The 21,209-nt window shown below is 38.9% G+C and overlaps 1 protein-coding gene across 1 annotated transcript; it reads left to right on the forward strand.

Annotated features, from left to right (window-relative positions):
* Positions 1-1,973: 1,973 nt before the first annotated feature.
* FETUB (fetuin B) lies at positions 1,974-20,982 on the forward strand. Its single transcript, XM_004278468.3, has 7 exons — positions 1,974-2,335; positions 2,669-2,779; positions 4,332-4,419; positions 6,485-6,654; positions 7,369-7,467; positions 19,378-19,461; positions 20,489-20,982. Exons 1-7 carry the CDS (start codon positions 2,108-2,110, stop codon positions 20,846-20,848), a joined length of 1,140 nt encoding a protein of 379 aa, XP_004278516.1. The 5' UTR covers positions 1,974-2,107; the 3' UTR covers positions 20,849-20,982.
* The last annotated feature ends 227 nt before the right edge of the window (positions 20,983-21,209 follow it).

Consider the following 21,209-nt stretch of genomic DNA (forward strand, 5'->3'; position numbering starts at 1 on the left):
TCCAAGTGGAACCCCAAGCAGAAGCTAAAAGAGAAAAGCCAGGGTCCGAACCAGTGTATTCCTGTATTTCAGCCCACCCTCCAATCATTATCTATCTCTTAACAATAGTATTAGGTTTTAGCCTCTGAACAAGTTTGCTTCCACACAGATCCATAGAAAAAAGTGTAGAATTGGAGTGTGATGCAAGAACTATTGACATGCCATTCACTTTTCTTTTTAAATTAATTAATTAATTTATTTTTGGCTGCACTGGGTCTTTGTTGCTGCTCACTGGCTTTCTCTAGTTGCCTAGAGTGGAGGCTACTCTTCGTTGCAGTGCGTGGGCTTCTCATCGAGGTGGCTTCTCTTGTTGTGGCACATGGGCTCAGTAGCTGTGGCTCGCGGGTTCTAGAGCGCAGACTCAGTAGTTGTGGCGCATGGGCTTAGTTGCTCCGCGGCATGTGGGATCTTCCCGGCCCAGGGATAGAACCCATGTCCCCTACATTGGTAGGTGGACTCTAACCACTGCTCCACCAGGGAAGTCCCTCACTCTTTTTAAATGTAAATGAAGTCCTTGTTTTAAAAAAACTAAATGAGGCTAAATAGAACACCTTTTTTTAAAAGTTTAAAAATTTTATTTTTTATTGAAATATAGTTGATTTAAAACTATATTAGTTGTGTTGGTTTCTGGATGTACAGTCAAGTGATTCAGTTATACATATGTATGCATATTCTTTTTCATATTCTTTTCCATTATGGTTTATTACAGGATACTGAATATAGTTCCCTGTGCTGTACAGTAGGACCTTGTTGTTTATCTATTTTATATATAGCAGTTTGTATCTGCTAATCCAAAACTCCTAATTTATCCCTCCCTCACCACTTTCTCCTTTGTTAACCATAAGCTTGTTTTCTATGTCTATGAGTCTGTTTCTGTTTTGTAAATAAGTTCATTTGTGTCATATTTTAGATTTCACATATAAGCAATATCATATATTTGTCTTTGTCCTACCTCACTTAGTATGATAATCTTTAGGTCCATCCATGTTGCCACAAATGGCATTATTTCATTCTTTTTTTATGGCTGAGTAACATTCCATGATATATATATATATATATAATCTCACATCTTCTTTATCCATTCATCTGTCAATGGACACTTAGATTGCTTCCATGACTTGGCTATTGTAAATAGTGCTGTTAAGAACATTGGGGTGCATGTATCTTTTTGAATTAAGAGTTTCCTCTGGATATATGCCCAGGAGTGAAATTGCTGGATCATATGACAACTCTGTTTTTAGTATTTTAAGGAGGCTCCATACTGTTCTCCATAGTGGCTGCCCCAATTTACATTCCCACCAACAGTGCAACACACCCTCTCCAGCATTTATTATTTGTAGACTTTTTAATAATGGCCATTCTGACTGGTGTGACGTGATACCTCATTGTAGTTTTGATTTGCATTTCTCTAATAATTAGCAATGTTGAGCATTTTTTCATGTGCCTATTGGCCATCTGTATGTATGCTAAACAAAACTGTTTCTAGCCAGATCCCAAAGTGCTTTAGGAATCTCATGGGGGCCTTTATGTAGATGATATGGGGTTAAAGCCCTTTTTCAGATATAACAAGAATGGTGATCCTGGGAGGTGGAGCATGAAGTCACTGAGCCCCGTTAGCACCGTGATTCTGGGCTCCAAGATGGAGATAAAGATCAGTGTGGCCAGGACATCAGCTAGAGGCAAGGTGCTAGGGGCATATTCTGACTCAGCTGGAGCACTGGACACAAACCAGAACTCAATCATGACCTCTTGGGAGCCTTGACCCAAGGGTTTATTTTGATTTCTTGGGAAACGGTTAGGAAACTGACATCTGTTTACATGTATACATGAATGTGAGATTACTCAGGGGTCTAAGGTTACAGATAGTGGCAAATCCCATCCAAAGTACTGACTCAGGGAAATCCACATTTAGAATTCAAAGAGATAAAATAGGACATTGTGCTTCAAAACCTGATCACTGGTTTAGCTTGTAATCACAAAGCTGCTCAAGTTGGCCTCAGAGCCCTATATACAGCCCGGTGCCTGCAGCTCTGCATACTGACCCCTCCTGGGCCTTGCCCCCGACAGGATGAGTCTGTTCCTACCTCTGGCGCTCTGCGCCCTGGCCGCCTGCTGTGGGGCTCGATCTCCACCCCATCCAGTCCCCGGCCCCCCACCTCTCTTCTCCCTTGGCTGCAACAGCTCAGATGTGCTGGATATCGCGAACTTCATCCTGCAGGACATCAACAGGGACCGAAAGGATGGCTACGTGCTGAGCCTCAACCGAGTGAGCGATGCCCGTGAACACCCACAAGAGGTAAGTGGCAGTACCCTCTGGGGCAGGTGTTTGCACAATTTGGGGAGGCTGGCCAGGGCACGGGAACCCAGAGACACCTGTTGGCAGGTGTTTTCCAAATCAGAAACCCTGTTGAGTACATGTTGCTCTCCTCTGCCAGGGTGCTACAGGTTCTTACTGTTATTAGAAACAAGTGCTAACGGTATCTGCTCAGAAACGTGTGTCCCACCGTTTATAAGAAATCTTCACAAACGTCATAGCCTTTGGCTTTGCCATAAAACAGGGACCTTTTTTGCTGGTCTTTAGGGGTTTCTGCTTCATGTGGGTTGTGCATTTCTCCTCCCCTTCCCACAGGCTGGTCTGGGGTCTCTGTTCTATTTCACGCTGGACGTGTTAGAGACTGGCTGCCATGTGCTCAGCAGGAAGTCGTGGAAGAATTGTGGGGTGAGGGTCTTTCATAAATCGGTGAGTACTTGTGTCCAGGAGCTCGAGGGGGAAAACTAGGTGTTCTCTGTCTACAGCATGAAGATGGTTCAATGTGTACCATCTTTAAATGTCCCTCTTTAAAATCTCTTTGGCGGGGTGCCTATGTGGTTATTCCAATTCTACAGACAAAATAGAGTTTAATCAGAGGCGTGTCTGAGGCTCCCACTGGGGTCATAACACCAGAATTGAAAAGTTGCCCCCAAATTATTTCCTACCTCCAAGACCTTTCTGTAGGCTCTGAGCTAGTGTTTAAATTGAGAAAAAAAGATCTGAAGCGTAGTGCTCTAGAAGTGTGTCTAAGGAAAACTGTAGAAGTAATGGAGGGGGAACTTTTTAATTTGTTTTATTTTGCTTTAGTTTGTTTCACTGAACACTGATATGAGATTTGAGGCTGGACACAGGGAGGGCTATGGTATGGGAGCTCTCAGAGTTTCCATGGAAGGATTTCCTGGAATCATAGAACCTAAAGGGAGTCAGAATTGATCCTATTAAAGATGACCATAGAAGAGGCTTGAAAATAACGTAGTGAGTTTTCATTTGGTTCTCAATTATCCTGAGATTATTTTCATTAATTTATATGAAATTTTATGAGTACAGGAGTGTGATATAAGTGTTTAGAAGTCAACTATTTGACCAAGATATCTTTTTCTAATCATTTAACCAAATTCGTCAAACTGCACCTACCTGGTTTTGAAAAGCAAATAGTCTATTTACCGTATTGTGAATTACATTTGTTAAGGTGACACTAGCTGCTATAACACATACACTAAAAAGCGTATACTGATTGCAAAATGATAGAAGTTGATCCCCATTCACATGAAGTTCAAAATAGAAATTCTTGATCAGGAAGGGGCCTTCCTCCAGGAGTGATTTGGAGACCCAGGTACCTTCCATGTTGTGGCCCTAGACTCTGCTGCCTTCAGCGCGTGGCTTCTGTGGTCACCATGCTTATCTGCATCAAGCTATGGAAAGGGAAAGAGCACGGAGGACAGATAGCCCATGGGAGAGCTTTATGGGCTAGACCTGGAAGTGGTTACACATCACTTCTGCTCACCATGCTGTGGTTAGAACTCAGTTACACACAGTCTCACCTAAGCAGGAAGGAGGCTGGGAAGAAGTCAAGCTGTGTCTCAGGAGAAGGTTAAACTGTTTAATGATCAGCTGGCCGTTTCCCCACCCCAAACTACTAAAATTGACCTTAAGTTTCTTGTTCTTTAAAAATGAAATGTCCAGGGCTTCCCTGGTAGCGCAGTGGTTGAGAGTCCGCCTGCCGATGCAGGGGACACGGGTTCGTGCCCTGGTCCGGGAAGATCCCACATGCCGCGGAGCGGCTGGGGCCGTGGGCCGTGGCCGCTGAGCCTGCGCGTCCGGAGCCTGCGCGTCTGGAGCCTGTGCTCCGCAACGGGAGAGGCCACAGCAGTGAGAGGCCCGCGTACCGCAAAAAAAAAAAGAAATGTCCAATTTCATTCTGGGGGTATTTAAAAGTCTTAGTTCATTCCACTGCGTCATAAAATGTATTTGTTGGTTCCAGGTTTATGGTCAATGCAAAGCAATATTTTACGTTAATAAGGCAAGAAGAATTTTCTATTTACCTGCTTATAATTGTACTCTTCGCCCAGGTAAGAGATCACTTTGATTTTGTGCATTTTAATAATAGATGGAAAAAGAGTATTTAACTATACTATGCTATAGTGTATAGGGTTTCTCCCATCCTTACTTCCTATTCATTCCAAAGCCAAGTTCTTCATATATCCAACACTTGCACTGCTCCTCTTCCCACAATTAATCTACATTGTGTCCTACATCAAATCCTAAATTTTCAGTCGGACATAAATGGCATAACCTCTTTGACTGGTCCCCAGGCTTCCTTTCTAGCTATTTCTGCCTTATTCCCTTGACTATACCAACTCTGCCCTCCATTCAACTGGATCGCTCACTATTTTCTGAATACACATCACACTTTCCAATCTCTGCATCTTGTTTGTTCTTCTCCCTCTGCTGAGGATGCCCTCCACTGATAACCTCTGCCCTTGGAACTCATAAGCATTCTTTAAAGATCATTGTCAATGCTGCTTCCTCCCCCACCGTTCTCTATTCAAGAAACTCCCCCTCCCCTCAAAAAACAAACAAAAAGTGGTGCTTTCCTATTCTACAGCCCTACACAACTTTAACCTAACCATTCATGGAGTACAGACCATGCACTGCCTTGATTTGGGGTCTTCTGTCTTATATTGTGTAGAACGTTTTATCCCTTCTTCCTGTCTGCTACAACTCTCCCCCAGTTCCTATCAAGTGTAAGGAGTCTGTAATATCATTGAATAAATTAATAAATACATACATTCATTCTGGGTCTCTCTTTGAACAGCAAGCATCCATGGCATGGGAAAATAGGATATGGCTACTCATCAAACTATTATGTGTGTGTGTGACTCCCCTGGGAGATCTTGTTCAAGTGCAGATTCTGATTCCATAGGTATGGGGCAGGGCCTGAGGTTCTGCATTTCTAACAAGCTCTAGGTGATAATAATGCCGTTGGTTCCTTTGAGAGGGCAACAGATCTAAACCTTCCTGGTTGTGAAGATGAGACTCGCCTAAATTAGAGGACAACAGCCAATAAAATGGATCAGGTCTTAAATGGAAGTCCTAGATACCTGAAGTATGGGAGGTCAGGAAATGACATGTGGGGATGGTGCCGGGAGTGACAGCTGTGGGTGTAACTTCCCCACAAAATGCCCGAATACATCCAAATAAACACACAGTTGATCAAAACAGTGTGCTTGCTTTGTCAAAACAACTGCTAGACAAGTTTCCTAGCCTGACTTTTATACAAGTTTTGCCACCCCCCAGCTCCTCCAATCAGACATTCTAGCTGTACCATTAGTGTGATTATCCTATCCAGTCATACAGTGATTTGATCAACTTTTATTTTCCAGCTTACTTGCATTTTCTAACCAAAGAGGGTGTGCTTCCACCTTCCGTATGTCATTCACTCACTCATTCATTCAGCAGGTATTTACTAAGCACCAACCATGCATTAGACATTATGTTAGGTGTTGGCGACTAAAAGGTAAATAAAACATGACGGTAATGAAATCCCAACTCAGTCTGCTTTACAGAGGCAATAATGGTGGAAGATATTGAGCTAATTAGGAGAATGTTTTTATACCAATATACAGTTGACCCTTGAACAACATGGGTTTGAACTAACTATCATGGTCCACTCATGGATTTTTTTTCACTAAATACATACTGTAATATTACACTGTATGCAGTTGGTTGAATCCATGGTTGCAGAACTGTGGATACGGAGGGCTGAATGTAAAGTTAAACTGGGATTTTTGGCTGTCTGGAGGGTCAGCACCCCTAACCGCCGTGCTGTTCAAGGGTCAACTGTACTATATTATGTGTTTTTTAACTAAATTCCTAGGGTAAAAAAATTTGCGTAAGGTGAAAAAATATTGCTTTGTTTCCTTTTAAATTATGAAAGTAATACACGCTCATTGCAGAAAACTCTGCAGTAAGCTAACTTTCTTTCTAAATAATGCTTTTCCACTCCATCCTTGACAAAGCTGAGCATTATCTTTTTTTCTTTCAATCTCTGCTTCTGTTGTGATCATATGATTTATAGGATTATGTATCATTAAGGAGTTTTATTTTTAAACTTGCTCCCTTTGGCATCAACAGTTTCTCGAAGCAAGATTACCATGATATGCCCTGACTGCCCCAGCTCCAGCCCCCATGATTTGTCAGACCCCAAGTTCCTGGAAACTGCTACTGAGTCTCTTGCAAGATACAACGATAAGAGCCCCTCGAAGCAGTATTCTCTCGTCAAAATCACCAAGACTTCTCAGCAGGTGAGGCTGAAAGGCCAGTTACAACAATATGTCTCATAACTGTTGCTATCGCTATCGAGGCCCTCTTTTTGATTAGAACCCTAAGAGCCTTTGCTTCATTCCCTACCTTTGGTAACCCTGATGCACATTCAATCATGTTTTAGTTTCTGAGTCATTCCATGGGATTTCTGTTAGAGTTGTGTGGTATGATTTTACTTCATTGCCCTGAAGGCAAGAAGGGAAATGGACTCATAGTCTCCTTGGGTTATTCTACTTAGGTTCACTATTTACTACCACATTCCCATATCTGGTTGACCTTGGACCACTTAGCAAGTCAAGTTCTACTCTGTGTTTTAAGTACAGGAGTGGATGTTGAGTTTTATGGGTTAGGGGAAATGTTCATTTGTACCTGAATTATGTTGATATCTATCATATGGAGAAAAGCTAATTTAAAAACAAATTTACATGAGGAAAAATAAGCTCCCCCAGGGGAAGGTTTTTAGAGCCCAGTTAAATCCTTAAGAAGGGAAGAAAGGTATGGTGAATATGTTTTCTAAACAACAAAATCATAATACATGGTTTGATCATGGTGGGGATTACAGGGACAAAAAGAGACCTGTGTTGACAATGACTCTGGGAATGTATGGTTTCTGTAAATATAATGTTGCCAAACCTGACTCATTTCTCCACTTGAGAAGGTTTGATTTTTATTTCTCACCTCTTGTCTCCTACCAGTGGGTGTTTGGCGCTGCCTACTTTGTAGAATATTTAATCCAAGAGTCATGTACCAAGTCCCAGGCTAGCAGCTGTGCACTTCAGCCCCCTAACTCTGTGGTGAGTATTGTTGAATGTCTTCATAATTTAAGCTTTGTGCTCACAGATCATCTATATATGTTTATTGAGCATAAATTATACATGAAGTGTTGTAATGCATGAGACACTTTTCTTCCCCTTAAGGAGCAACTGACTAGTTAGAGATGGCCCAGATGCAATAATATTTGATTGTAAATGCAGTTTTCATCAGCAATGTGATGGCTTTGCAAAAAATGATCATAGGAGGCTATAAAAATATAGACAACTCTCCTCAGTGGTTGGTGGTAGTCCTGCTTTTATCCAAACAGACCCAGTTACATTTGGAATACAGCATGGTGTTCCATTCCTTGGACCACTCTTTAAGAAGGACAAAGTGAAACAGGGCTTCTTTCAAAGAATGCAGCCAAGATGGGGAGGGTGCCCTGAAACTATCTCAAGCACACCTAGTAGGAACGTCAATTGGCAAAATGTATTGTAGCACAATTAGGAAAAATGCAAGCCTTTTTCCCCCCTTATTCACTTAGTTATAATAAAATTTTATTAAGATATAATTCACACACCATAAAATTCACCCTTTTCAGGTGTACAAGTCAGTGTTTTTTAGTCTATTCATAGAGTTGTGCTGTCATCACCACTATCTAATCTTAGAATATTTTCATCAGCCCAAAAAGAAACTCCATATCCATTAGCAGTCATTCCCCTTGCCCTCTCGCCTATGCCCCGGGAAGCCACTAGTCTAGTTACTGACTCTGTGACTACATTTTTTGAACATTTTATATAATGGAATCACACTGTATGTGGCCTTTTGTGTCTGGCTTCTTTCACTTAGCAAAATGTTTTCAAGGGTTATCCTTGTTCAGCATTGATATATCAGTGCTTCATTTCTTTTAATGGCCAAACAATATTTCATTGCATGGATATACCATGTATTGTTTATCCATTCCACAGTTGATTGATATTTGAGTTGTTTCCCCATTTGAGATGTTATGAATGGTACTACTATGAACATTTGTGTATAAGTTTTTTTTCTTTTGGCTTGCGGGATTTTAGTTCCCCAACCAAGGGTTGAACCTAGGCCCATGGCAGTGAAAGCACCGAGTCCTAACCACTGGACGGCCAGGGAATTCCCTGTGTATAAGTTTTTATGTATACATATGTTTTCATTTCTTTTGAGTACACACGTTGGAGTGGGACTGCTGGGTCATATGAGAATTCTGTGTTTAACCTTTTAACTAACTGCAAACTGTTTTCCAAAGTGATGGCAGCAGTTTCATAATCCCATCAGCAACATGTGAGGGTTTCAATTTCTTCATGTTTTTGCCAATGCTTGTTATTATTATCTGTCCTTTTTATTATAGTTATCTTACTGAGTATGAAGTAGTCTCTCATTTTGGTTATATTTGAATTTTCCTAATGGCTAATGATTGAGTATCTTTTAATGTGCTTTTGGCCATTTGTATGTATTCTTTGGAGGAAAGTCTATTCAAATCCTTTGTCATTTAAAACTTAGATTATTTATCTTTTTATTGTTGAATTGTAAGAATTCTTTACATATTCTGGATATAATCCCCTTATCAGATACATGATTTTCAAATATTTTCTCCCATTCTCTGATTTGTCTATTCATTTTCTTGATGATGTTCTTCGAAGTACAAAAATTTTTTAATTTTAATGAAATCTTCTTTATATTTTTTCTTTTGTTGAATGTGCTTTTTGTGTCATATCTAAGAATCCATTACCTAACCCAAGATCATTAAGATTTACTCCTCTGTATTCCTCTAAGAGTTTTATAGTTTTAGCTGTAGGTCTCTGACCCTTTCTTTCTTTTTTTTTTTTTTGGCCACACTGCATGGCATGTGGGATCTTAGTTGCATGCGGGATCTTAGTTCCCCGACCAGGGATCAAACCCCTGTCCCTGCATTGGAAGCACAGAGTCTCATCCACTGGACAGCCAGGGAAGTCCCCTCTGACCCATTTTTGAGTTAATTTTTGTATATGATATGAGGTAGGAGGTTCAACTTCATTCTTCTGCTTGTGGATCTCCAGTTGTCCCAGCACCATTGGTTGAAAAGGCTATGATTTCCCCCATTTAATTGTATTGACATATTTTTGAAGATCAGCTGACTATAAATGTAAGAGGTTTTTTTTTTTTTGAATTTTTTTTTTTGCAGTACGCGGGCCTCTCACTGTTGTGGCCTCTCCTGTTGCGGAGCACAGGCTCCGGACGCGCAGGCTCAGCGGCCATGGCTCACGGGCCCAGCCGCTCCGCGGCATGTGGGATCTTCCCGGACCGGGGCACGAACCCGTGTCCCCTGCATCGGCAGGCGGACTCTGAACCACCGCGCCACCAGGGAAGCCCTTTTTTCTGAATTTTATTTTATTTATTTTTTTATACAGCAGGTTCTTATTAGTCATCAATTTTATACACATCAGTGTATACATGTTGATCCCAATCTCCCAATTCATCACACCACTACCACACCCCCTGCCACGTTCCGCCCTTGGTGTCCATACGTTTGTTCTCTACATCTGTGTCTCAATTTCTGCCCTGCAAACCAGTTCATCTGTACCATTTTTCTAACTCCATATATATGCATTAATATACGATATTTGTTTTTCTCTTTCTGTTTTTCTCTTACTTCACTCTGTATGACAGTCTCTAGATCCATCCACGTCTCAACAAAAAACCCAATTTCGTTCCGTTTTATGGCTGAGTAATATTCCATTGTATATATGTATCACATCTTCTTTATCCATTTGTCTGTCGATGGGCATTTAGGTTGCTTCCATGACCTGGCTATTGTAAGTAGTGCTGCAATGAACATTGGGATGCATGTGTGTTTTTGAATTATGGTTTTCTCTGGGTATATGCCCAGTAGTGGGATTGCTGGGTCATATGGTAATTCTATTTTTAGTTTTTTAAGGAACCTCCATACTGTTCTCCACAGTGGCTGTATCAGTTTACATTCCCACCAACAGTGCAAGAGGGTTCCCTTTTCTCCACACCCTCTCCAACATTTGTTGTTTGTACATTTTCTGATGATGCCCATGCTAACTGGTGTGAGGTGATACCTCACTGTAGTTTTGATTTGCATTTCTCTAATAATTAGTGATGTTGAGCAGCTTTTCATTTGCTTCTTGGCCATCTCTATGTCTTCTTTGGAGAGATGTCTATTTAGGCCCTCTGCCCATTTTTGGATTGGGTTGTTTGTTTTTTTAATATTGAGCTGCATGAGCTGTTTATATATTTTGGAGATTAATCCTTTGTCTGTTGATTCATTTGCAAATATTTTCTCCCATTCTGAAGGTTATCTTTTCATCTTTTTTATGGTTTCCTTTGCTGTGCAAAAGCTTTTAAGTTTCATTAGGTCCCATTTGTTTATTTTTGTTTTTATTTCCATTACTCTAGGATGTGGATCAAAAAAGACCTTGCTGTGATTTACGTCAAAGAGTGTTCTTCCTATGTTTTCCTCTAAGAGTTTTATAGTGTCTGGTCTTACATTTAGGTCTCTAATCCATTTTGAGTTTATTTTTGTGTATGGTGTTAGGGAGTGTTCTTATTTCATTCTTTTACATATAGCTGTCCAGTTTTCCCAGCACCACTTATTGAAAAGACTGTCTTTTCTCCATTGTATATCCTTGTCTCCTTTGTCATAGATTAGCTGACCATAGGTGTATGGGTTTATCTCTGGGCTTTCTATCTTGTTCCATTGGTCTATATTTCTGTTTTTGTGCCAGTACCATATTGTCTTGATTACTGTAGCTTTGTAGTGTAGTCTGAAGTCAGGGGGTCTGATTCCTCCAGCTCCACTTTTTTCACTCAAGACTGCTTTGGCTATTTGGGGTCTTTTTTGTCTCCATACAAATTTTAAGATTTTTTTGTTCTAATTCTTTAAAATATGCCATTGGTAATTTGATAGGGCTTGCATTGAATCTGTAGATTGCTTTGGGTAGTATAGTCAATTTCACAATATTGATTCTTCCAATCCAAGAACATGGTATATCTCTCCATCTGTTGGTATGATCTTTAATTTCTTTCATCAGTAGACATAGTTTTCTGCCTAGGCAGGAAACTTTTGCCTTTTGTCTCCATAGGTAGGTTTATTCATAGGTATTTTATGCTTTTTGTTGCAATGGTAAATGGGAGTATTTCCTTAATTTCTCTTTCAGATTTTTCATCATTAGTGTATAGGAGTGCAAGAGATTTCTGTGCATTAATTTTGTTTCCTGCAACTTTACCAAATTCATTGATTAGCTCTAGTAGTTTTCTGGTGGCATCCTTAGGATCCTCTATGTACAGTATCATGTCATCTGCAAACAGTGACAGTTTTACTCCTTCTTTTCAATTTGTATTCCTTTTATTTCTTTTTCTTCTCGATTGCCATGGCTAGGACTTCCAAAACTATGTTGAATAATAGTGGTGAGAGTGGACATCCTTGTCTTGTTCCTGATTTTAGAGGAAATGCTTTCAGTTTTTCAGCATTGAGAATGATGTTTGCTGTGGGTTTGTCATATATGGACTTTATTATGTTGAGGTAGGTTCCCTCTATGCCCACTTTCTGGAGAGTTTTTATCATAAATCGGTGTTGAATTTTGTCAGAAACTTTTTCTGCCTCTATTGAGATAATCATATGGTTTTTATTCTTCAGTTTGTTAATATGGTGCATCACATCAATTGATTTGCATATATTGAAGGATCCTTGCATCCCTGGGATGAATCCCACTTGATCCTGATGTATGATCCTTTTAATGTGTTGTTGGATTCTGTTTGCTAGTATTTTGTTGAGGATTTTTGCATCTATATTAATCAGTGATATTGGTCTGTAATTTTCTTTTTTTGTAGCATCTTTGTCTGGTTTTGGTGTCAGGGTGATGGTGGCCTCATAGAATGAGTTTGGGAGTGTTCCTTCCTCTGCAGTTTTTTGGAAGAGTTTGAGTAGGATGGGTGTTAGCTCTTCTCTAAATATTTGATAGAATTCACCTGTGAAGCCATCTGGTCCTGGACTTTTGTTTGTTGGAAGATTTTTAATCACAGTTTCAATTTCATTACTTATGATTGGTCTGTTCATATTTTCTATTTCTTCTTGGTTCAGTCTTGGAAGGTTATACCTTTCTAAGAATTTCTTCCAGGTTGTCCATTTTATTGGCATAGAGTTGCTTGTAGTAGTCTCTTAGGATGCTTTGTATTTCTGCGGTGTCTGTTGTAACTTCTCTTTTTTCATTTTTAATTTTATTGATTTGAGTCCTCTCCCTCTTTTTCTTGATGAGTCTGGCTAATAGTTTATCAATTTTATCTTCTCAAAGAACCAACTTTTAGTGTTATTGATCTTTGCAATTGTTTTCTTTGTTTTTATTTCATTTATTTCTGCTCTTATCTTTATGATTTCTTTCCTTCTGCTAACTTTGGGTTTTGTTTGTTCTTCTTTCTCTAGTTCCTTTAGGTGTAAGGTTAGATTGTTTATTTGAGATTTTTCTTGTTTCTTGAGGTAGGCTTGTATAGCTATAAACTTCCCTCTTGGAACTGCTTTTGCTGCATCCCAGAGGTTTTGGATCATCGTGTTTTCATTGTCATTTGTCTCTAGGTATTTTTTGATTTCCTCTTTGAGTTCTTCAGTGATCTCTTGGTTATTTAGTAACATATTGTTTAGCCTCCATGTGTTTGTGCTTTTTACGGTTTTTTCCCTGTAATTGATTTCTAATCTTATAGCATTGTGGTCAGAAAAGATGCTTGATATGATTTCAATTGTCTTAAATTTACTGAGGCTTGATTTGTGACCCAAGATGTGATGTATCCTGGAGAATATTCCATGCACACTTGAGAAGAAAGTGTAATCTGCGGTTTTTGGATGGAATGTCCTATAAATATCAATTAAATATATCTGGTCTATTGTGTCATTTAAAGCTTGTGTTTCCTTATTAATTCTCTGTTTGGATGATCTGTCCATTGGTGTAACTGAGGCATTAAAGTTCCCCACTATTATTGTGTTACTGTTGATTTCCTCTTTTACAGCTGTTAGCAGTTGCCTTATGGATTGATGTGCTCCTATGTTGGGTGCATATATATTAATAATTGTTGTATCTTCCTCTTGGATTGATCCCTTGATCAGTATGTAGTGTCCTTCTTGTCTCTTGTAACGTTCTTTATCTTAAAGTCTATTTTATCTGATATGAGTATTGCTACTCCAGCTTTCTTTTGATTTCCATTTGCATGGAATATCTTTTTCCATCCCCTCACTTTCAGTCTGTATGTGTCCCTAGGTCTGAAGTGGGTCTCTTGTAGACAGCATATATATAGGTCTTGTTTTTGTATCCATTCAGCAAGCCTGTGTCTTTTGGTTGGAGCATTTACTCTATTCACATTTAAGGTAATTATCGATATGTATGTTCCTATGACCATTTTCTTAATTGTTTTGGGTTTGATTTTGTAGGTCCTTTTCTTCTCTCATGTTTCCCACTTAGAGAAGTTCCTTTAGCATTTGTTGTAGAGCTGGTTTGGTGGTGTTGAATTCTCTTAGCTTTTACTTGTCTGTAAAGCTTTTCATTTCTCCATCGAATCTGAATGAGATCCTTGCTGGGTAGAGTAATGTTGGTTGTAGCTTCTTCCGTTTTATCACTTTAAGTATATCATTCTACTCCCTTCTGGCTTGTAGAGTTTCTGCTGAGAAATCAGCTGTTATCCTTATGGGAGTTCCCTTGTATGTTATTTGTCATTTTTCCCTTGCTGCTTTCAAGAATTTTTCTTTGTCTTTAATTTTTGCCAATTTGATTATTATGTGTCTTGGTGTGTTTCTCCTTGGGTTTATCCTGTATGGGACTCTCTGCACTTCCTGGACTTGGGTGGCTATTTCCTTTCCCATGTTAGGGAAGTTTTCGACTACAACCTCTTCAAATATTTTCTCTGGTCCTTTCTCTCTCTCTTCTCCTTCTGGGACCCCTATAATGCGAATGTTGTTGCATTTAATGCTGTCCCAGAGGCCTCTTAGGCTGTCTTCATTTCTTTGCCTTTCTTTTTTCTTTATTCTATTCTGCAGCAGTGAATTCCACATTCTGTCTTCCAGGTCACTTATCCGTTCTTCTGCCTCAGTTATTCTGCTATTGATTCCTTCTAGTGTAGTTTTCATTTCAGTTATTTTATTGTTCATCTCTATTTCTTTGTTCTTTAATTCTTCTAGGTCTTTGTTAAGCATTTCTTGCATATTCTCAATCTTTGCCTCCATTCTTTTTCTGAGGTCCTGGATCATCTTCACTATCATTATTCTGAATTCTTTTTCTGGAAGGTTGCCTATCTCCACTTCATTTAGTTGTTATTCTGGGGTTTTATCTTGTTCCTTCATCTGGTACATAGCCTTTTCATCTTATCTATCTTTCTGTGAATGTGATTTTTGTTCCACAGGCTGCAAGATTGTAATTCTTCTTGCTTCTGCTATCTGCTCTCTCTGTAAGGGTTTATTTTTGTACCTTCAATTTTACTCCATTGATCTGCATATCTATTCTTATACCAGTACCACACTATCTCCAATATTATAGTTTTGTAGTAAATTTTGAATTGAGAAGTCTGAGCCCTCCTATTTTGTTTTTCCTATTTAAGATTATTTTGGGTATTTTGGATTCTTTGCATTTTCATAATAAATCAACTTTAGAATCAGCTTGTCAGTTTCTATCTTTAAAAAGCAGGAAATTTGATAGGGATTTCATTGACTCTGTAGACCAATGTATATAGTAAGTACTGTCATCTTAAAATTAGTAATTCTTCCAGCCCATGAATATGGGATGTCTTTCCATTTGTTTAGGACTTATTTAATTTCTTTCAACAATGTTTTGTAGTCGTCAGTGTCCAAAACTTTCACTTTTTTGTATAGCTAAGTATTTTTTCCTCTTTGATGCTAATATAATGTATTTGTCTTCTCAATTTTATTTTTGGATTGTTCATTGCAAATATGTAGAAGTATAATTGATTTTTCATATTTTGATCTTGTATCCTGTAACCTTGTTGAACTCATTTTTATAGTTCTAATAGTTTTCTGGTAGAGTCCTTAGGATTTTCTGTATACAAGATCATGTCTTCTACAAATAGTTTTAGTTCTTCCTTTCCAATCTAAATGACTTTTAATTCTTACCTCATTTTCTTGACTAGAACTTCCAGTACAATGCTGAATAGAGATGGGGAGAGCAGACATCCTTATCTTATTCCTGATTTTAGGAGGAAAACATTCAGTATTTCATCGTTTAATGTGATGGTAACTGTAGGCTTTTTATAGCTGCTTTTTTGTCAAGTTGAGAAAGTTCCCATCTAGTCCTACTAGTTTGTTGAATGCTTTTATCAAAAAACAGTGTTAGAGTTTGTCTCATGCCTTTTCTGTGTTAATGAGATAATCGTTTGGTTTTCTTTTTCTCCTTTAATCTATTAGTATTTTACATAACAATGATTTTTTTATATTAAAACAGACTTGTGCTTTGCGGATGAATCACAGTTGATCATGGTGTATAACCCCTTTTATATGTTTCTGAATTCAGAGTTTTTAAAAAGTTTATTTATTTATTTTTGGTTGTGTTGGGTCTTTGTTGCTGCGTGTGGGCTTTCTCTAGCTGCAGCAAGCAGGGAATACTCTTCATTGCAGTGCACGGGCTTCTCATTGTGGTGGCTTCTCTTGTTGTGAAGCATGGGCTCTAGGCACGTAGACTTCAGTAGTTGTGGCTCATGGGCTCTAGAGTGCAGGGTCAGTAGTTGTGGTGCACGGGATTAGTTGCTCCGTAGCATGTGGGATCTTCCCAGACCAGGGCTCGAGCCCATGTCCCCTGCACTGGCAGGCGGATTCTTAACCACTGCGCCACCAGGGAAGTCCTGCATTCAGTTCACCAGTGGTTGTTTTTTTCTTTTAAAGATATTTAATCTCATATTTATAAGAGACATTGGTCTGTAGTTTTTCTGTGTCATATCTGCCTGATTTTCATATGAGTTTAATATTGGCTTCATATAATGAATTGGGAAAATTTCCCTCCTCTTCTGTTTTATTTTGGAAGAATTTGTGAAAGGTTGATGTTCATTCTTCTTTAAATATTTGGTAGAATTCCCCAGTGAAGCCATCTGGGCCTGAGCTTTCCTTTGTGGGAAGATTATTTGATTAATAATTCAATCTCTTTACTTGTTGTAAGTCTATTCAGGTTTTATATTTCTTCTTGAGTAAGTTTTGGTAGTTCATATCTTCCTAGGAATTTGTCCATTTCATCTAAGTTATCCAATTTTCCAGCATACAATTGTTCATAGTATTCCATTTTTATTTCTGAAAGATTAGAAGTGATGTACCCTATTTAATTCCCATTTTAGTAGCTTGAGTCATTTTTTTCTTAGTCTATCTAAAGCTTTGCCAATTTTATTAAATTTTTCAAAAAAGAATCAACTTTCAGTTTCATTTTTTTCTCCGTTCTTTTTTTATTATCTAGTTCATTTATTTCCTGTCTACTCTTTATTGTAACCTTCTTTTTGTTTGCTTTGGGCTTAGTTTACTTTTCTTTTTCTAGCTTTTTAAGGTAGAAGTTTAGGTTATTGATTTACAATCTTTATTTGCTTTTAACATAAGCATTTACATCTACAGATTTCCTTCTAAGAAACGATTGAGCTGCATCTCACAAGTTATACATGTTGTTTTTGTTTCCATTTATCTCCAAATATTTTCTAATTTTCCTTGTGATCTCGTCTTTGGCCAATTGGTTATTTAAGAGTGTTATTTAATGTCCACATATTTGTGAAAATTCCAATTTCCTTCTGTTATTCATGTCTAATTTCATCCCATTGTGGTTGGGGAATGTACTCTGTGTGATCTCAATTCTTTTAAATGTATTGAAGCTTGTTTTATGGTTTAACATAAGGTATATCCTAGAGAAAGTTCCATGTACACTTGAGAAGAATGTGTATTCTGCTGTTGTTAGGTAAAGCATTCTGTAATTGTCTATTAGGTTTAATTTGTTTATAGTGTTGTTCAAGACTTCTGTTTCTTTGTTGATGTTCTGCAAACTTGTTTTATCCATTATTGAAAATGAGGTTTCCAACTATTATTGTTGAATTATCTATGTCTTCCTTGAATTCTGTCAGGTTTTGCCTATGTACCTTGGGGCTCTATTATTAGGGGCATTATATTTATAGTTGTTATGTCTTTCTAATAAATTGAGCCTTTTATCATTATAAAATGTTTTTCCTTGTCACTAGTAACAATTTTTGTCTTAAAGTAAATTTTGTCTGATATTTGTATAGCCATTCCCAGCTCTTTTTTATTACTGTTTGCATTGTAAATTTTTTCCATCTTTTAATTTTCAACCCATGTGTGTCTTTGAATCTGAACTATGTCTCTCAAAAGTCTTTCATAACCAGTCAATTGAATATTAAGGAATAATTGGGAAAATGTCTTCATCATCTTCTGTAGAATCTCCCTTTCTCACTTCTCAATGCCATCTTGGGCAGATCACATAGCTTTCTGGTTATATTCAGTAATAAGAACAATTTCACTTTGATTATTAAGATTCACTTTCAGGTATTAAAAATCCCTTTTAGTCAATTCTGAATCAAAACTTCTATCTCACATCCAATTCAAAGCTTTCTCCTCCCTGTAGCTCAAGCCTGACCTAGAGCTTAGAACCTGCTGTGAGGAAGGAGTCAAGGTCTGTCCTTTCACTCTTTCTCCCCCTCCTGCAATCATTTATTTAACTATGGTTCTTCCAAGTTCCAGGAAGAATGAGAGAGGAAATAGAGAAAAGAGTTTAAAGTCTTTTACATAACTGGACCTGCAGTTGTAATTTTCTCTTGGTCTACACTGGCCCTCTGTTTACACTTGAAAAAAATGCATACTCTATGACTCTAAAGTTTCTCTTCTAGGAATTTACCCTAAGGATATATGAAAATAGCTTCAATGTTTAAACATAAAAAATTATATTCAGGGCTTCCCTGGTGGCGCAGTGGTTGAGAGTCCGCCTGCCGATGCAGGGAACACGGGTTCATGCCCCAGTCCGGGAAGATCCCACATGCCGCGGAGCGGCTAGGCCCATGAGCCATGGCCGCTGAGCCTGCGCGTCCGGAGCCTGTGCTCCGCAATGGGAGAGGCCACAACAGTGAGAGGCCCGTGTACCGCCAAAAAAAAAAAATTAGGTTCAATCCAGCTTCTAACAAAAGAGAACTTGTTAAATAACACAGAGGAATATTAGGTAGCCATTATAAAGAAAATCATAGAAAACTATTCAGTGTCATAGATGGATTTTTACTATATATTGTTAAATGACAAAAGAGAGTTATAAAATATTATGAAGAGTATAATTCTATTTTTCTAGAAGAAAAATTATGTATGCATAGGAAGAAATGTTAGAAGAAAAGAAATCAAATCACTGCAGGAAACGGGTACCTTTCATGTAGTTACAGGTCTTTTTATTTTCTATTTGTTTATCCATATTCTAAATAACTGTTTATTACATTTCTAATAAGAAAACAAACTTATTTTATTTTTAAATAAAGAAAAGTTTAAGGAGATGAGAGTAGTCTTGTCTGAGAAGCAAAAACTCAGGTGGAACATACATAAAGAGCTGCTATATGAGAGATGAAAACAAGTTTTCTAGTTGACCCAAGGGTAGAAGTGTGGCCAAGAGATAGACCCAGATTTCTGTGTCTGTTCTATAGACACAGATTTCTGCTCAATACAAAGAATTTTCTAATAGAGTTTGTTCCTCAAGAAATCCTGAGTTTCTCTCATTGGAGGTAATTTAGCCTAGTTTGGGTGATTATTTGGTAGGGATGAGCTAAAGAATTGGCTCAGAGCCTACCTATTGCATGGTAGGAGCATCAAAGTGTTGATTGGCTGTGTGTCTATGTAATCAGAAAGCAAGTTGATTTCCATTTATGATCATTGATAATCGTAATACACATGTGACATTGTATTTTCCTTTTTTTAGCCTGTTGGTATTTGCCACGGTTCTCTTACTGAACGACACTCAGAAAAGTCGGTCTCCGTGACTTGTGACTTCTTTGAATCAGAGGTATTTTTTAGTCTAATCGGTTGTCTTTCTGTGAATAAAAGAGCAGATTAGTTTAGTTGCCCCTACCCTACCCTCTCCTTTTATTTTCCTAAAATCCATGATCACCACTTTATTCAGGGTGTCCTAAGGCCACATCCACAGGGTAGCTAAAAGAAAAACCTGTCACCCTTTCTTTTAGTTACAACATGGTCCCTATAGCATAAGTAAGACCCCTGTAGCTTGAGTGGCTCAGGCATCTGAGATATTAAATTCAGTGTCCCAAAGACTCTTACCCTGAACCATAGGTAGAAGTTGTTTCCATGGAAATACTGAATCCTTTTTCAGAAGTATTTATTGAGCACTTACCATAAGGCAGCCTGGTGTAGTTGAAAGGGTGGTTGAGACAGGCCACCTGGGTTCCAGTCCTGTTCTGCCACCTACAAGTTTTGTGAACATGGACAATTTCCTACCTCTCTGAGTCTTGGTTGCCTCATCTATAGAATTGGATTGCAATACCTACCTCCTTCAGATCCCCATGAGAAACAGGTCAGAGGATCTGGTTGAAGGGCACTGCCCTGGGCCTGGCACAGAATAAACAATCACCAGAGGTGGCTTCTTCTGCCACTACTAGGAGTGGGGAGACACCTTACTAGGGACTTTGAACAAGCCATCTTACCTCTCTGGATCATTGTTCAGCTCTGAAATTTGTGAAGCCTACAGTCAAGCTTCTAAAGGTTTGGTTCCCCCTGGCCCTTATCTGTTTTGCTTTTTAACCATTTACTTATTTAAAATTTTTTTTTGGCCATGCAGCTTGTGGGATCTTAGGTCCCCAACGAGGGGTTGAACCACAGCCCATGGCAGTGAAAGCCTGGAGTCTTAACTACTAGATGCCAGGGAATTTCCTTTAAGCCCTTTAATCAGAGGCCCATCTAGCTAGTCTCCCTTTGAAAATTCCATCAGAAAGGCACAGAACAGCATAATCTAGTACCAGGCATGGCAGGAATTTTCTTGGAGGACATTCCCTTATTTGAAAGCATTCTTATTTCAGGCTCCCACCCCTAGAGGTGAAAACCCTACTGTTAACCCGAGACCTGTGAACCTGTTCAAGGCGGAAGAGCCCCAGCAGACAACTCATCAGCTAAAAGCTGTGCCCAAAGGAACTGTCCAGTACCTTCCTGACTTGGATAACAAGGCTGAAGATTCCCAGGGAACGGACCCTGTTGAGGCCTTCCCTGTGCAGCTGGATCTAACCACAGATCCCCAAGGAGAACCACTGGATGTCTCCTTCCTCTTCCTGGACCCTATGGAGGGGAAGCCGGTTGTCCTGCCTTTCCCCTCAAAAGAACAACGCTCTGCTGAGTGCCCAGGACCAGCTCAAATGGACAACCCTCTTATTCTCCCACCTTGAGAACCACGTAGAGGATCCTGGGCGACATACTGCCCTACAGGAGATGAGCGGCGTTGGGAAAAGGGGGACAGAGAAACAGTTCAAACATAGAGAAGGCTAATAAAGTATGTCTTTTTGACTCCTCTTGGTCTCATCATGTTGCCCGGAAATGGAAATAAGACTTAACTGTTCACTTGCACACTGGACTGCATCCCTCCTAAACCACCCAAGGCCCCATGCCATGGATAGATGCCTCTCATATCATCTGCCTCTCTCTTTGTAATGACTTCTTACTTTTAGCTAATTGTTTCTGATATAGGGCCTTACTTAAGAATGTCCTCATCTTTCTGAGGTTAACCTAAAACAAATAGACTGAAGATAT

This window comes from Orcinus orca, chromosome 5 (assembly GCF_937001465.1).
Source record: "Orcinus orca chromosome 5, mOrcOrc1.1, whole genome shotgun sequence".
Classification (NCBI taxonomy): domain Eukaryota; kingdom Metazoa; phylum Chordata; class Mammalia; order Artiodactyla; family Delphinidae; genus Orcinus; species Orcinus orca.

Coding starts and splice junctions, on each gene's coding strand:
- FETUB (XM_004278468.3), top strand. CDS start 2,108: ATGAGTCTGTTCCTACCTCTGGCGCTCTGCGCCCTGGCCGCCTGCTGT. Junction 4,420..6,484: donor TAATTGTACTCTTCGCCCAG/GTAAGAGATCAC, acceptor TGGCATCAACAG/TTTCTCGAAGCAAGATTACC. Junction 6,655..7,368: donor TCACCAAGACTTCTCAGCAG/GTGAGGCTGAAA, acceptor GTCTCCTACCAG/TGGGTGTTTGGCGCTGCCTA.